The sequence below is a fragment of the Diaphorina citri genome, unplaced genomic scaffold (assembly GCF_000475195.1).
Source record: "Diaphorina citri unplaced genomic scaffold, Diaci psyllid genome assembly version 1.1 scaffold172, whole genome shotgun sequence".
Classification (NCBI taxonomy): Eukaryota; Metazoa; Arthropoda; class Insecta; order Hemiptera; family Psyllidae; genus Diaphorina; species Diaphorina citri.
The window spans coordinates 192,707-209,111 of NW_007377609.1; the positions used below are offsets into that span (position 1 = coordinate 192,707).

Sequence of the window (16,405 nt, forward strand, 5' to 3'; positions counted from 1 at the left end):
TGGTTGTCAAACTAAAAACATAAACGAAACTCAAATATTAGGCGAGTGAGGAAAAGTTTTCTCTCCCGCAGTCTCTGCAGCTGCACTCTGTGTATTTATGGTGATTTTAGCGATCAAAAATTGATCATATCTCAGGATCGGTTTAGATTTTCGCAAAATCCTTTCTTATTGCACACCTAGACCATAAAAGGAATATTCCTACCAAATTTCAGCTTTCTAGGTGTTGTGGTTCTAGAGATAGAGCGATCAGTGTGTGAACTATGAAATGTGAAATGTGAACTGTGAAATGTGAATGAGTGAATGGATCTCGTTCTTATAATATAAGATATATTAGATATTAATTATAATTATAAATATAAAAAAAAGCTTTCAATCGCTGGAAGGAGGGGGGGGGGGTAATAATGATAATACAAAACCATACACCAAAACACACATCAACATAAAAACACACCCAACTTCCTACACTTAAGTCTGTCCCTTAACCTTCAAAGTCCTTGGCCCCACACAACTTACATCGTTTCCCCACAGGGGGCGTATCTAAGAGAACATTGTCTATGGATTCATGCGACAGGGAAGACTTTAGCACAGAAGAAAACCCATATCAACACAAAAACAAACCGATTCCACGTTTAAATTTGTCTCTTATACACAGGGCCAGGTATAATCACCTCAACACAAACATTGTAAAAACAAAACACATATCACCATAACAACAAAATTTCCACACTTAAATTTGTCCTTTAGGTGGTGGTTATACACAATTACTCAGGGTTAGGCCAAGCTTGAATTGATTTCCCCCCTGTTTTTTTCTTTACTATAACCGATATTTCTTCTTCTACTTCCAAGCATAGCCTAGCTCTGTGTATAACCACCACCTTAAAGTCCTAGACCCAACACATAACTTACATCGTTTCCCCACAGGGGGCGTATCTAAGAGCACATTGTCTATGGATTCATGCGATAGGGAAGACTTCAGCACAGAGGATATAGAGAGACCAGAAAGTGACTCGTTATCATCGCGAGGGTTGGAGATTTTGGACAGCGATGAACTGCGCTTGTGTTTTCTCATCGTGATATTTTGCTGCGTAACGTGAAGGTAGAACACACACTATTATCACCTCACGTCACGTCATGTGAGCTCATAGGGGTCAGACAGATGTAGTTCAAAGTTTTCCCATAATATTGTAGGTAATTTCGTTCAGGACAGCTACACTACTGTCACGTCACGTGAGGACAGTGTGGCTATAATTAACGATATTACCTACAATATTATGGGAAAACTTTGAACTACATCTTTCTGACTACCCATGAGCTCACGGAAAGTGATAGTAGTGTGTTTCTAACGTTAGGCGTTTTTTATTTGAATGGGTAAGACCAAGTCCAAAAAATCGACTTTTTTTTTCAAGATTTAGTGAAACACTATATAATTTATTGTTAGTCCAGTGATCAGTCGAAGAGAGAAAAAGATAAGTATATAGGGCTTTATTTAGAGTATTTTGATTTAGACTGTCACATTATACCAACAGTTAAATAGAGCACCTTTTCCAGTTTCCATGAAATTCCCTGGAAAATATTGATGTTTATAATTTGAATATAAATTCCAAATATAAATTGACTTACCGTGAACAGTGAATATGACGTAAATCTTTACTTTTTTTACCCTTCAGCCTGAAAGAGTAGAAATAAGCATTCAGTATTTTCACAGCCCTTTCTCATCTTTGAACCATACCTTTGTGTCAAGCCGCGTCCAGAGTGTGCTCAGCTGGTATTTGAGACTCTCCAGTTCCGCCTTCATGGCCTCATGCACACCATGTAGTTTAGTCTTGAGCTCGTCCAGTTTAAGCAGGTTTTCAGTTCCAAGTTTGTCCGCTAGAGTGTTCTCCTTAACTTGCAACTGCAACAAGATAGGTAAGAAGTTAATTTTAATATTATTAATTTAGGCAAAGTTTTTATTATAAAATATACACCTGTTCTGTACGAAATACAAACATAAGACCTTGTTTAGACTGTGGGAGTAAAGGGACTTTTCAGTTTCATTCTTTTAGTATAAACAGTATATTCTATTCCAGGGATTTCCAACTTCCATGTTTATGTGGGCCACATGCTACATTTACAGGTACTAGGTATGCAGGCCACATACACAAAGAAGCAGAATTTTTTCGAGGAGATGGGGGTGGATGCTCCATTTTCGGAGTTCAATCCATAGAAAAAGAGCAAAAATCAAGCCCGAGGGGCCCACCCTGAAAGCATCGCAGGCCACATGTGGCCCGCGGGCCGCTAGTTGGAAATCGCTGTTTTACTTATAGGGAGAAATTTCTTTACCTCAAAACTACCCTTGGGTTGAACTTGTAGGGAGCTCCACAGTTGTGTAATTTCCATACGAATAGCGTTGTATTTAGTTTCACGTTTTTTGAGCTCAGCTTGTAGAGATTGCAGATAGGAATGGATTTCAGCAAGTGTTGCTTCCGAGGGGACTGTGGTGAGAACAGAGTATTGTGTGCCCTGCTCCAGCTTCAAGCAGAGAGCTTTCTCCTGAAATATCAAAATAATAATTGGAATATTATTAATTATCATTAGTATTGTTTCAGAATTATTACATACATAATGGCACTTTGATAATTTTACACTCTAAGAGGTTTTAGAGAGGGATCTGTCAACAGAGGTCTTATCATCCCAAAGTTGAAGAGAGAAGGAGGACTACGGAAAATCAGCTGTTCCAAGAACAACCTCATCAGTTATCTGTTTAATATGAACCCATGACATAGCACTTACAAGGCAGTTGTGCTATCCTCCAAACTAAATATCAAATCAAAACCATACATTCAAGTATTTTTCATATTATCTCAACTTTCACTCTTATTATTACTTTACCCTCTATATGTGGAGATAAAGTAATTATGTTACTTGTTAATGTTACTTTAACTCCTCCTTTTGTCAGCTCCCATGGCGCAGTGGTCACTGCACTCGCCTTGCACGCGGGAGACCCGGGTTCGATTCCCGGCGGGGTCAAGAAATTTGAAGATCAATCAGGTCCCGCCACAATTCAAACCTCTTTTCCAACAGATCAAATATGTCCCTGTTTTCTTCATAGTACTGCTTCACGTTCTCTACTTCCTTCTCATGCTTCTCCAAAACCTGAGGAGAAAAAGCAGGGAGGGTATTTATTATTATTATTTTTTTTTCAACAAGTACCTAGGTACTTTCGTTATTTATTTTTGCCTGGCTGAGGGACTCTAAACAGGGAGTAGACTAGTCCAAATTCTTTGATCTGTTGGAAAAGAGGTTTGAATTGTGGCGGGACCTGATTGATCTCGAGGATAAAGCTTGCGACAAGGAGAGGTAAGAATTTTTAATTGTGTTAAGCATACTTACATACATGCTTGTCACAAATATCGTTCCCCTTTCCCGGTACAGTCACACCAACGAGAACAATTCCCGGCATAGTCACACCACCGAGAACAATTCCCGGTATGGTCCCGCGCCAACTAATTGGTTTGAAACGGATCAAAATCGAATTATTCAGACTAGAAACGAAGACTGCAATTCCGACGTTGATCAGACTGGTTGGATCGAGTCAATTGATGCCACTGTAAGCGTCTACAATCCAGAGTTCCCGCCACTTAATTTGTTCTCAAATACAGACCCCAACCAGTCAGACCCGAACCAAATCGAGAAAAACCGTAGAAACAATAACGTAAACGTACTTAATGATAACGCAATCGAACGTAATCACATAAATATGCGTGACGATCCGTGTGCAAATCGCTCCTGGAAGAGCACTGGAATAGACATTACAGGAAAACAAAACAGACAAAACCTTCGTGATGCCATTCGTGAAAATAGACAGGGCGTCCCCTATCCAGCAAACAACCGTGATATAATCCCCCCACACTCCAGCGACAGCAGTGATTTTCTGTTCCACCCTAAAAGAACGAAGCGAAATAGGGATGATTTTCAACAGATCGGACGATGTGACTATTATTCTGTACTGAATTCTTCGTTTTGTACCGAAAATCGTTCTTCTGCATCGCATGGTAACCGATTTACGTCTTGTTCAGACGAAAACAACAATGTGCAGGATTTCGCAACGTTAAGTCAAGATGACCATGAGGATGTTGAGCGATTCTACAATGACAATGGTGAACAAGTCAACAGTGACATTGTTGAACAATTGAACGGAAAACACGTTGAACTATATGACGATGGATGTCCCACTGAGCGTTCTTCTGCATCGCATGGTAACCGATTTACGTCTTGTTCAGACGAAAACAACAATGTGCAGGATTTCGCAACGCCAAGTCAAGATGACCATGAGGATGTTGAGCGATTCTACGATGACAATGGTGAACAAGTCAACAGTGACATTGTTGAACAATTGAACGGAAAACACGTTGAACTATATGACGATGGATGTCCCACTGAACTTTTCAGTTTCATTCTTTCAGTATAAACAGTAAGTATATTCTATTCCAGGGATTTCCAACTTCCATGTGTATGCTACATTGACAGGTACTATGGGCCACATGCTACATTGACAGGTACTATGCAGGCCACATACACAAAGGAGCAGAATTTTCTTGAGGGGATGGGGGGTGGATGCTCCATTTTCGGAGTTCAATCCATAGAAAAAGAGCAAAAATTAAGCCCGAGGGGCCACCCTGAAAGCATCGCAGGCCGCATGTGGCCCGCGGGCCGCTAGTTGGAAATCGGTTTTACTTATAGGGAGAAATTTCTTTACCTCAAAACTACCCTTGGGTTGAACTTGGAGGGAGCTCCACAGTTGTATAATTTCCATACGAATAGCGTTGTATTTAGTTTCACGTTTTTTGAGCTCAGCTTGTAGAGATTGCAGATAGGAATGGATTTCAGCAAGAATCAAGCCCGAGGGGCTCACCCTGAAAGCATTGCAGGCCACATCTGTTTTACTTATAGGGAGAAATTTCTTTACCTCAAAACTACCCTTGGGTTGAACTTGGAGGGAGCTCCACAGTTGTGTAATTTCCATACGAATAGCGTTGTATTTAGTCTCACGTTTTTTGAGCTCAGCTTGTAGAGATTGCAGATAGGAATGGATTTCATCAAGTGTTGCTTCCGAGGGGACTGTGGTGAGAACAGAGTATTGTGTGCCCTGCTCCAGCTTCGAGCAGAGAGCTTTCTCCTGAAATATAAAATAATAATTGGAATATTATTAATTATCATTAGTATTGTTTCAGAATTATTACATACATAATGGCACTTTGATAATTTTACACTCTAAGAGGTTTGAGAGAGGGATCTGTTGACAGAGGTCTTATCATCCCAAAGTTGAAGAGAGAAGGAGGACTATGGAAAATCAGCTGTTCCAAGAACAACCTCATCAGTTATCTGTTTAATATGAACCCATGACCTAGCACTTACAAGGCAGTTGTGCTATCCTCCAAACTAAATATCAAATCAAAACCATACATTTAAGTATTTTTCATATTATCTCAACTCTCACTCTTATTATTACTTTACCCTCCATATGTGGAGATAAAGTAATAATGTTACTTGTTAATGTTACTTTAACTCCTCCTTTTTATCATATGTGGTTTATAATGTCATGCGTTTATGGTTTGTTTATATTTTTCTTTCATTGCAATTTTTCAATTTAGTCCTGAGGATGGCATCATGAGATGCTGAAACATGTTGACTCTTTTCCATCAATAATTTCGTTTAAGTACATATTACATTTAACTCCTCCTTTTTATCATATGTGGTTTTGGTTTATAATGTCATGCGTTTATGGTTTGTTTATATTTTTATTTCATTGCAATTTTTCAATTTAGTCCTGAGGATGGCATCATGAGATGCTGAAACATGTTGACTCTTTTCCATCAATAATTTCGTTTATTTACAGGTGAAGACCTATTCTCTTCTTATTTTAGTACTTTACCTCTGTTTGGAATTGAAGCAGCTTATCCATGCGCTCTTTTCTCACACGACGATGATCCTCAAGGTCCAGTTCCAAGTGATGAATCTTCACGCACAAAGATTCATTCGGCTCGTATCTCTGGGGAACCACTATATTGAGCTCAGACTCCAATGTGGTAGCTTCACGCAGGAGGGAATCATACTTCATCAGATATTCGGCTTTATTTTCCTCTTCCTCCCGGATCATTTCTTTGATGAGATCACTCACCCCTCCTGAAAAAATCAGCCCCACATACAAATTGGAATTTACTTGAAAATTTAAATTTATTACAAATTGGTCATTATTTGGAATCCACAACAGTGGAAAAGAAATCTCCTTCTAGTGTTTAACCTAACCCTATAACACTGGTCACTGCTCAAAAATTGTGAATGTATTCTTTTTGTGTTTAACCTAACCTTATAACAACACTGGTCTCTGCTCATTTGTAACAGCTCCTTTTTGTAGCAATTTTCCATTGATGTAACTTCTGGACAAGTATCCAAAATTTTAGCATTGATATCTGGACCTTCCCATCTATGAAAATTTAAATTTATTACAAATTGGTCATTATTTGGGATCCACAACAGTGGAAAAGAAATCTCCTTCTAGTGTTTAACCTAACCCTATAACACTGGTCACTGCTCAAATATTGTGAATGTATTCTTTTTGCGTTTAACCTAACCTTATAACAACACTCTGCTCATTTGTGACAGCTCCTTTTTGTAGCAATTTTCCATTGATGTAACTTCTGGACAAGTATCCAAAATTTTAGCATTGATATCTGGACCTTCCCATCTTCAGACGCTAGTCTACTCTCTGTTTAACGTCTCCTAGCTTGTTCTTTTTTCTCCTTCAGGGCTGGACTACATTCGTAAAACCTGCCTGCCCGAGTACAACAACGTTCTGCTCCTGGTTCTTGTCCCACTGAAATGTCCGCGATTTTCGAAACAAGCTCAGACTCAACGGATTTGAATAACAACGAAATCCCCAAGGATAACTACCTCAACGGTGAGCTCGCGAACGCCACAGCGGTGGATCAGTTGGATAGAATAGTTTCAGAAAGTAAGTAGCCTCCGTGGCCGAGTGGGTATCACACTAGGCTTGCACGCAGGAGGCCCGGGTTCCATTCCCGGCGGGGCCGAGGTTTTTTTCGGCTCTGTGTTTGGAGTTCGGGGTGCACTCAGCTCAGCCTCGTGAAGACAATTGAATAGCTACTTTAATCGAGTAGCGGCCAGTGGCAGCATTACCAGTGTAGAAAGATTATTGAAATATGGAAATTGATTGCAAAGAAGGCACTTAGTAATGTGGGATATCCACTAAAGTTGTGAAAAAGCTCTACTTTACCACAAAGAATTTGAGATTGATTTTTGATTTAGTTTCAGAAAGTCGATCTTCGTACGCAAAATCGAACTGCGAAACTCAACAAACCAGTGAAAGCGATCATGGAGTGAACTTGGATGCTTTCACGCGGTGTCCAACTCAGCAAAACGGTGGAAGAGGCAACACACCTGACGATTTTCGGCTCTGTGTTTGGAGTTCGGGGTGCACTCAGCTCAGCCTCGTGAGGACAATTGAGTAGCTACTTTAATCGAGTAGCGACCAGTGGCAGTATTACCAGTGTAGAAAGATTATTGAAATGTGGAAATTGATTCCAAAGGAGGCACTTAGTAATGTTGGGATATCCACTAAAGTTGTGAAAAAGCTCTTCTTTACCACAAAGAATTTGAGATTAGATTGATTTTTGATTTAGTTTCAGAAAGTCGATCTTCGTACGCAAAATCGAACTGCGAAACTCAACAAACCAGTGAAAGCGATCATGCTTCCCATCTTTATTTTTCTCAACACCATTGTGAATCACAGGACAATAATAAAATATGAAATATTATAATGACAATAACAAATCTGATTCTTTTAACAATTTCTTCTTGACAACACACACCTTTTTAGGCAACTGTACTTAAGTAATAGAGAAGAAAAACTTGTTTTATTTTTTGAAAATTTTGGCAATGTCATAAAGAATACCTTCTTACCTTGTACAGTGTCAAATCTTTCATTGATGATATTCTTGTCATCCCCCACCTGACGAAGAGCGAAACGAGAAGTACTTGAGACTGCTGAGTCCGGAATTTTCGCCGAACTTCGCCACCTTTTTAGGCAACTGTAGGTACCTAAGTAATAGAGAAGAAAAACTTGTTTTGATTTTTGAAAATTTTGGCAATGTCATAAAGAATACCTTCTTACCTTGTACAGTGTCAAATCTTTCATTGATGATATTCTTGTCATCCCCCTATTATTTTTCAAGATGTTTGACAGAGGGAAGTCTTATCCGAAAATCGAAGAGAGGAGGACAAATAAAAAATACGGTCCCGCTGCGCGCTCCCTATTAGCTGCATGGTTATCAAACTAAAAACATAAACGAAACTCAAAATGTTGGTCGAGAGCGGAACATTTCTCTCCCGCAGTCTCTGCACTCTGTGGATTTCTTATGGTGGAGATTTTAGCGATCAAAAATAGATCATATCTCAGGATCGGTTTAGATTTTCGTAAAATCCTTTCTTATTGCACACCTAGACCATAAAAGGAATATTCCTACTAAATTTCAGATCATATCTCAGGATCGGTTTAGATTTTCGCAAAATCCTTTCTTATTGCAGACCTAGACCATAAAAGGAATATTCCTACCAAATTTCAGCTTTCTAGGTGTTGTGGTTCTCGAGATAGAGCGATCAGTGTGGAATATGAAATGTGAAAAAGTGAATGGATCTTGATTTTATAATATAAGATAATATCCATAAAGTTGTGAATAAGCTTTTGATTCACCACAAAATTAATGATATTCTGATCGGTGGTGTAGTGGTCAAGGCGCTCGCCTGGTAAACAGAAGGGCGTGGGTTCAATCCCAGCCGAGGTATGGAATTTTATCCTCAATAGATAATATCCATAAAGTTGTGAATAAGCTTTTGATGCACCACAAAATTAATGATATTTTAATTATTTTTTTTATATTCTCTGATCCAGCAGAATCTCCCGTTGTATCAGCCTCGAGTACCACTTCTGCAAGCCGCCACTATTCTGTCCTCTACTTCGCCAAACCCACCTTCCAATCGCCACTGGTTTACAAAACGGTGGAAGAGGCAACACACCTGACGAAGAGCGAAACGAGAAGTACTTGAGACTGCTGAGTCCGGAATTTTCGCCGAACTTCGGGAGAAAAAACGGAAACGCCCGAACAGTGGGGAATGAGATTTCTGGCGAAAGAAATCTCGGAGATGTTTTCACCTCGCCTTCTACTGTTGGGAGGGAGAATGAGTTTGATTCACCTCCACTTCAGACGCACACTGATCAAATACTGAGTGAGTAGCTATCTACTTTTAGCTAAATTCCTTTAGGAATGGGCTATTTATTATTATGTTCAGTGGTGTAGTGGTTAGCGCGGTGAACTTCGGATCTGGAGGTTGGTGGTTCGAGTCCAAGTCAAGTCATAAAATTTAGCGTAGTGCTGTCATCCCCATACAACTCCAACCAAAGTGGGAACATTTTGTCTTGAACACTTTCCTGAACAGAATCAAGGAGGGCTTTGATTTTCATTGTCCTGAAATGAATGAATTCAAAAAATTGGATAATTACTTACTTTTAAGTAAAAAGATTTAACATTCACTGGGTGACAAAATTAGAGGAACACTTGTATTTTTTGTTTTTCTCTAACTGCTGTTCAGTGTTCAATTTTTTCCCATAGGTACATAGATTTTGTTTTGTTTTTTTTTGTTTTTTTTTTTTTTTTTTTTTTTTAAATTCCTTTGGGAATGTGCTATTTATTATTATGTTCCCTCCTCAGTGGTGTAGTGAACTTCGGATCTGGAGGTTGGTGGTTCGCGTCCAAGTCAAGTCATAAAATTTAGCGTAGTGCATTCAGCAGGGAACGACATTTGTGACAAGCATTTATGCTTAACACAACTATTATTGCTTATTGAAAATCCGAGGATACTGTGCGAAATACAGGTAATTTTGTTTTTTTGGCAAGCGGCTGGTGGGCAAAAACGGCCCGCTGCATTCCTCACTTAAAGGATATCCCTCGCTATTCAGCGGGGGAACTCGGCAGCGGTCATGGGAACTCTACTAAAGAACTCTTCTAAAGAAGAACTCTTCTAAAGAAGTTCTTTATGTAATTTAGTTTTGAAGGAATACATTTAATTTCTGAACCTCAGTAGTGAAAGTTGGGTTTTGAATCTGAAGGTTGGTGGTTCGAGTTCAACCCTCGTGTAATAGTAGAGTTATTAAGCAGAGACTGGACTGTGTTAGTGAGCTTATTGAGAGTCCTAGGATATTGTGCGAAATACAGGTAATTTCTGAACCTCAGTTGTGTAGTCAAGATCGTATCCAGGATTTGACTCCGATCGAGAGTCCAGAAGTTGGTGGTTCTAGTCCATGTCAAGTCATAAAGTTTGTGACAAGCTTTTAAACTCCTTTTCTACTGACGCTCCTTTTTTTTTAAAGAAATGGTACCTTGAAACCGCTTTACATTACTTCAAGGCACATTCTTTTACATCCATGCCTATCCGCCCTGGCCGGAATTCGAACCCAGCCCCTCCAGGTTGAGAGTCAGTCCTCTTGACCATTTAGCCACAGAGGTGGGCTATTAACGCTCCTTTTCTATTTACACAGACAAGTCTGAAGAAATTCTCAGACATAGAACGTCTCCTGAGTCTCTGCTATGAGCCCACCTCCCTCAACAAAGACTCCAAGAAACATTTCGTCTCAAATAAATGAGAAATTCGATGCCTCAGCTGGGATCGAACCCCCGCCCTCCTGTTTACCAGGCGAGCGTCTTGACCACTACGCCCGCACCACCGAGCAGGTCAAAAATAGGGGTAAGTGGGTATCCCTATTTTTGTAACTTGGAATATCGTTTTCTGGGGATGTTTTAAAAATGAACTAGAGGGGGTAAACAGAACGAAGAAATTGCTTTTAAATCAAATTGTAATTCTGTTTTGAGGTACTTCCATTGACGAAGGTACAAGTCTGGCGTGGGCTATCTGTGAGAGTCTAATTCAAACCAAGGCGTTCGTATTCTTCACCACTCACTTCTTGCTCCTGGCACAGCTGGAAAATCTCTACTCTAATGTCACCAAGTGAGTACAGCCTGGCCCTGGGGCATATTCCATAACCCATTTACTTTTAGGGGGCAGGGTTAGCCCAGTGGTAACGCGTTTGCTTGCCATACAGAAGGTCCTGGGTTTGAATCCCACAAAAACAAACCCACCTTCCAATCGCCACTGGTTCGAAGAAAATTAGACCGGGAGCCTGTGTTTTCGGAAACGTCCAACTTCGATTTTGGACCGGGAGCCGGCGCCGATTTTTCTACCCGAAGAACCACGCGACCAGGTAAAAAAAATGGACCTATTGTAATACTTCCTTATTACTAGTATATAGCTCCGCTTTACATTAGTAATAGAAAGTTATTTCGTAGCAACAACTGCTACTTTACTCTTGTGGTCCGTGTCGTAGCATGTCCATCCCATAGTATGTCCCTCATCAGATGCTGAGTCAACACAACACCAGGAAGTAAGTAACCCGTTGAAATATTTGACAAATGACATTTTTTTTGTCGATGGTGGGATTCGGACCCGGGACCTTTTGCATGGCAAGTAGAAATTTCAAATAAAAATACTTTAATACACTGATTACCTAGACCTAGGTCTATTGGCCCCACATCAATTCGGGTCAACTCTTATACTTAACTGATCTTCCTTCTTCTTCTTCGCCTTTTCTCGTGTACAGACGGGGTCGGCGTTTTTCGTCAGCCTCTCAATCAGCCCTAACTAGGGTGATTACTTTGGGACTATGAGTAGAGGCTACTGCTGGAGTAGAGACTTTTCAGTCCTATGCAAGCAGTACAGATAACCACTATTATTATAGGCACTGCTTGCAAGAGCAAGAAACCCTCTCTCCCTCGCCCTCCCCTGCTGGCAATAAATGTCTTTTGACTTGTGCAAGACTGCAAGACAAAAAAAGTTCAGTGTGTTTTCCTGTGCTACATATTTTTGCTCAATATAGTAAACACTTGACCTTACACTTGTAGATTAAGGAAAAAAAAACACCAAGGAGATTGATTTTTTTTTAAAGCTCTCTTATTTTTCATTTTATTTTCAGTGCGACCAGGCTCCAAAAACGTCAAGAAACCCATCTCCCATCCCAATGTCACTCAAACCAAGCAGGACTGCCAACCAATTCCACTCCAGTGTGATCGAACAGAAGCTGGACCAGTCAACCATACCAGACAATTACATTATTAGTAGAAAGTAAAAACGATTGTTTCACTGTAGTTTTTATTTCGTAGCAACAACTGCTACATTACTCTTGTGGTCCGTGTCGTAGCATGTCCATCCCATAGTATGTCCCTCATCAGATGCTGAGTCAACACAACACGAAGTAAGTAACCCGTTGAAATATTTGACAAATCACATTTTTTGTCAATGGTGGGATTCGGACCCGGGACCTTCTGCATGGCAAGTAGAAATTTCAACTCTTATACTTAACTGATCTTCCTTCTTCTTCGCCTTTTCTCGTGTACAGACGGGGTCGGCGTTTTTCGTCAGCCTCTCAATCAGCCCTAACTAGGGTGATTACTTTGGGAATAGTGGACGATATTTACAGTAAGTATGACCACGGTCATGTGGTCTGTGTCGTAGCATGTCCATCGCGTAGTAAGTCCCTCATCAGGCGATAAGAGATATAATACTTCCCATTTAGGTGCTGGGTCAACACGAGAACACCAGAAAGTAACCCGTTGAAATATTTGTGTGGGTATCACACTAGGCCTGCACTCTGGAGGTCCCGGGGTTCGATTCCTGACGGAGTCGAATTTTTTCGGCTCTGTGCTTAGAATTCGGGGAGCACTCAGCCTCCAAGAGGACAAGTGAGTAGCTATCGAGTAACGACCAGTGGCGGCATTACCAGCGTAAATTGATAATATGAGTAGATGAAAATTAATAGTGAAGGAGGCACTTGGTAATACTGTGATACCCACAAAAGTTGTGAAGAAATTCTTTACTTTACCACAAAGATTTATGATTTTTTTTTTTGAGCCAGCCTAGAGTTAGCTTGGTTGGTAGCGCGTCTGTCTTGTGAGCGCTAGGGTTCGATTCCCGCCCAGGGCGGATTTTATCCGGAAGAGATAAGGTTCGTTCTCGGAACGGCTGGCTTTCTCCTATCCTGTCTTCTCTCTTCGTTTCGGGACGATAAGACCCCCTAGCAGTTACAGAGGGTTGACAAATCCGCCCTGGAGAGTCTGCCCCCTCTAATACAGACCCTGGCTGAGTGCCATCATCCCTTGTTCAAGAGCATGAAGGAAAATTTCTCAGATCCCAGGTAAGTACTTGAAAAAAAAAGTTTGATAGAGAGCATATTGATGGTAGACTCGGTAGATGGTAGTTTTGATAGAGAGATTTAAATGACATTTTGATTTGCCAACGCTCACACTTAACTTACAATTTTCCTGGACTTAAAGTTGGCACGTACCTACCTTAATGTTTGTTCTGGACCCGACCCGGCAGACCCGAAATGTCCAGAACAAACGTGCCAACTTTAAGTTAAGGAAAATCATAAGTTGATAGAGGGAACTGTAACATCTAAGGTCTTATCACCTACCTCCGTGGTGTAGTCCCTTCGCATTCAACCTTTGCTATTTCTTTAGCAAGGGAAATTTAGGCCGGCATATTCCCTGTTTGAAGTTCCCCAGCCAGACTAAGGTGGTCTACTTCCTGTTTAACGTCCCCAGCCAGACTGCTTATACTTAATTGATATCTTTCCTGAAATGCCTTCGCATTCAACCTTTGCTATTTCTTTGGCAAGGGAAATTTAGGCTGGTATATTCCCTGTTTAAAGTTCCCCAGCCAGACTAAGGTGGTCTACTTCCTGTTTAACGTCCCCAGCCAGACTGCTTATACTTAATTGATATCTTTCCTGAAATCCTCCCCCCTCTCAGCAGACACTCTGTCACCCAGCTCGTTTCTCACCACGCCCACCGTCGCTGCTCCCTCCTTCCCCTTCCTCACCCCCACTCCCACTAAGAAGTTTCTCACCTACATGACGTCATCATCTACATCCTCTAAACTGACTCGCTCCGGGGGAGAATTGACCAAGAATAAGATCCTGTATGCTGGGAAAACGTCCAGTAAATCTAGGTATTTTTACTTTCTATTTTTAAAGAGGTTCGACAGAGGAAAATGTAAAAAGAGAAGGAAGACAGGATAGAGAAAGCCAGCCGTTCCGAGAACAAACGTTATCCGTTCAGGGTAAAATCCGCCTCGGGCGGTAATCGAACAGGTAGCCTAGCGCTTACAGGGCAGACACGCTACCAATCAAGCTAACTAGCTTGGCCAAATCTCGGTAAAATCGATTTTTTTTTTTTCCTTTTTATATAAATTTTATTATTACTTTCATTTAATTAATTTAGGGAATGTGCACTCAAAAAACGAACAGGTTTATTTTTTAGTCAACACTGGAAGTCGAATCCGAAACTTCACAATGTAAGTAATAATAATGATAAATTTCATCATCTTGGATTCTAGGTCGGCCACCTCCTCGTCTACAGACCAACACATTCGCTCCTCTACGTCAGATCTGAGAACTCCCCGCACCAAGACTCGAACCCAGCGAACCCCGGGTTGAAATGTAAAAAGAGAAGGAAGACAGGATAGAGAAAGCCAGCCGTTCAGAGAACAAACGTTATCCGTTCAGGGTAAAATCCGCCTCGGGCTGTAATCGAACAGGTAGCCTAGCGCTTACAAGGCAGACACGCTACCAATCAAGCTAACTAGCTTGGCCAAACCTCGGTAAAATCGATTTTTCCCCCCTTTTTTACATACATTTTATTATTACTTTCTAGGGCTTTGTTTTAATAATTTAGGGAATGTGCACTCAAAAAACGAATAGGTTCAATTTTTAGTCAACACTGAGAGTCGAATCCGAAACTTCACAATGTAAGTAATAATAATGATAAATTTCATTATCTTGGATTCTAGGTCGGCCACTTCCTCGTCTACAGACCAACACATTCGCTCCTCTACGTCAGATCTGAGAACTCCCCGCACCAAGACTCGAACCCAGCGAACCCCGGGTTCCTCGTCCAGTACTCAAACCGAGCAGAGTAACGTCATCATGGCCATTACTGAAGGTAAGTGAGAATGAACATTATCCTTTGAGGATAAAATCCGCCCCAGGCGGGAATCCGCGGCCTAGCGCTTACAAAGCAGACGTGCTACCTTCCAAGCTAAATAGAATAGAATATATCCTGTTTATACTGCCAGAATGGGACTGAAAAGTCCCTTTTCTCCCGGAGTCCAAACAAGGTCTTATGTATTTGGTACAAAATAGGTGTCCAGGTATAGGGGTTTAACGTCACTTTTAACGACTATCACGTCACGTGAGACCAGCACTTGTAGAATAGAATACACCTTATTTATACTGCCAGAATGGGACTGAAAAGTCCCTTTACTCCCGCAGTCTAAACAAGGTCTTATGTATTTGGTACAATAATGTTAAAAATGAATTACAAACTTGTAGTGAGTTTCATCCGTTTTTTTTTTTTTTTTCTTTCTTTTTTTTTCGAACGACATAAAATGTCCTTGTAGGCAATGTAATTTCAATGGAAGTGTTCCCACTACACACGACACGATTTTTCCCCGCTTTCTTTTTTTTTTCGAACGACATAAAATGTCCTTGTAGGCAATGTAATTTCAATGGAAGTGTTCCCACTACACACGACACGATTTTTCCCCGAACGACATGTGTGAATGGGTTTTAAGCAACTTCCGTGCCCGAGTGGATACCGGGTTTGTCGCTGTTCGATTCCCGGCAGTCGAAGTTTTTTTTTTATGAAATTCGATTAAATTCTAGATTTTTTTGTCCTCTAATTAAGCAACCCCCATTTCTCGTTATTCCAGGTAGAGGCCAGGCCAGAGGGGAAGTAGGTATTGCAGCCATTGACACTAAACATCCCAAACTGATCCTATGTCAGATCAGTGACTCTCCCACCTACATTCACACGCTTACCAAGATACATGTACTCAATCCGGTTCAGGTAATTATACTGGACACGGGTAACTCAGTGGTAACGCGCTTAAATGATAGCCACTGCTATGCGGAACGTCACTGTTTCGCGCACATTATTCAGTTCCTCACGCCGCGCAGTTTGATATTGGTGGATGAGTTATGTAGGGGTAAGTGCCAGCCTAGTTAGCATGGTTGGTAGCGCGTCTGCCTTGTAAGCGCTAGGTCGAGGGTTCGATTCCCGCCCGGGGCGGATTTTATCCTGATGGGATAATGTTCGTTCTCGGAACGGCTGGCTTTCTCCTATCCTCTCTTCCTTCTCTCTTCTATTTCGGGACGATAAGACCTTAACAGTTACAGTTCCCTCTGTCAAACCTCTTCAAAAAAAAAAAAAAAAAAAAAAAAAAAAAAAAAAAAATCTTT

At 40.8% G+C, this 16,405-nt stretch overlaps 2 protein-coding genes across 2 annotated transcripts in view; one reads left to right on the plus strand and one right to left on the minus strand.

Moving 5' to 3' along the window:
- The window catches only part of LOC103505416, a 27,903-nt gene extending 18,336 nt beyond the window's left edge, over positions 1-9,567 (minus strand). The window contains exons 1-5 of the mRNA XM_026820746.1: positions 9,443-9,567; positions 8,174-8,219; positions 5,915-6,165; positions 4,949-5,158; positions 1,730-1,894 (exon numbers count right to left, since the gene is read on the minus strand). Of these exons, the coding sequence (XP_026676547.1) occupies positions 1,730-1,894; positions 4,949-5,158; positions 5,915-6,165; positions 8,174-8,219; positions 9,443-9,520 (750 nt within the window). The 5' untranslated portion in view covers positions 9,521-9,567. The remainder of the gene's footprint in view (positions 1-1,729; positions 1,895-4,948; positions 5,159-5,914; positions 6,166-8,173; positions 8,220-9,442) is intronic.
- A 1,622-nt stretch (positions 9,568-11,189) lies between these two features.
- LOC103505418 (mutS protein homolog 4) overlaps positions 11,190-16,405 on the plus strand; it is a 20,689-nt gene continuing 15,473 nt past the window's right edge. Inside the window, exons 1-4 of the mRNA XM_026820747.1 lie at positions 11,190-11,314; positions 13,917-14,115; positions 14,956-15,107; positions 15,877-16,152. Coding sequence (XP_026676548.1) covers positions 14,018-14,115; positions 14,956-15,107; positions 15,877-16,152 — 526 coding nt within the window. The 5' untranslated portion in view covers positions 11,190-11,314; positions 13,917-14,017. The remainder of the gene's footprint in view (positions 11,315-13,916; positions 14,116-14,955; positions 15,108-15,876; positions 16,153-16,405) is intronic.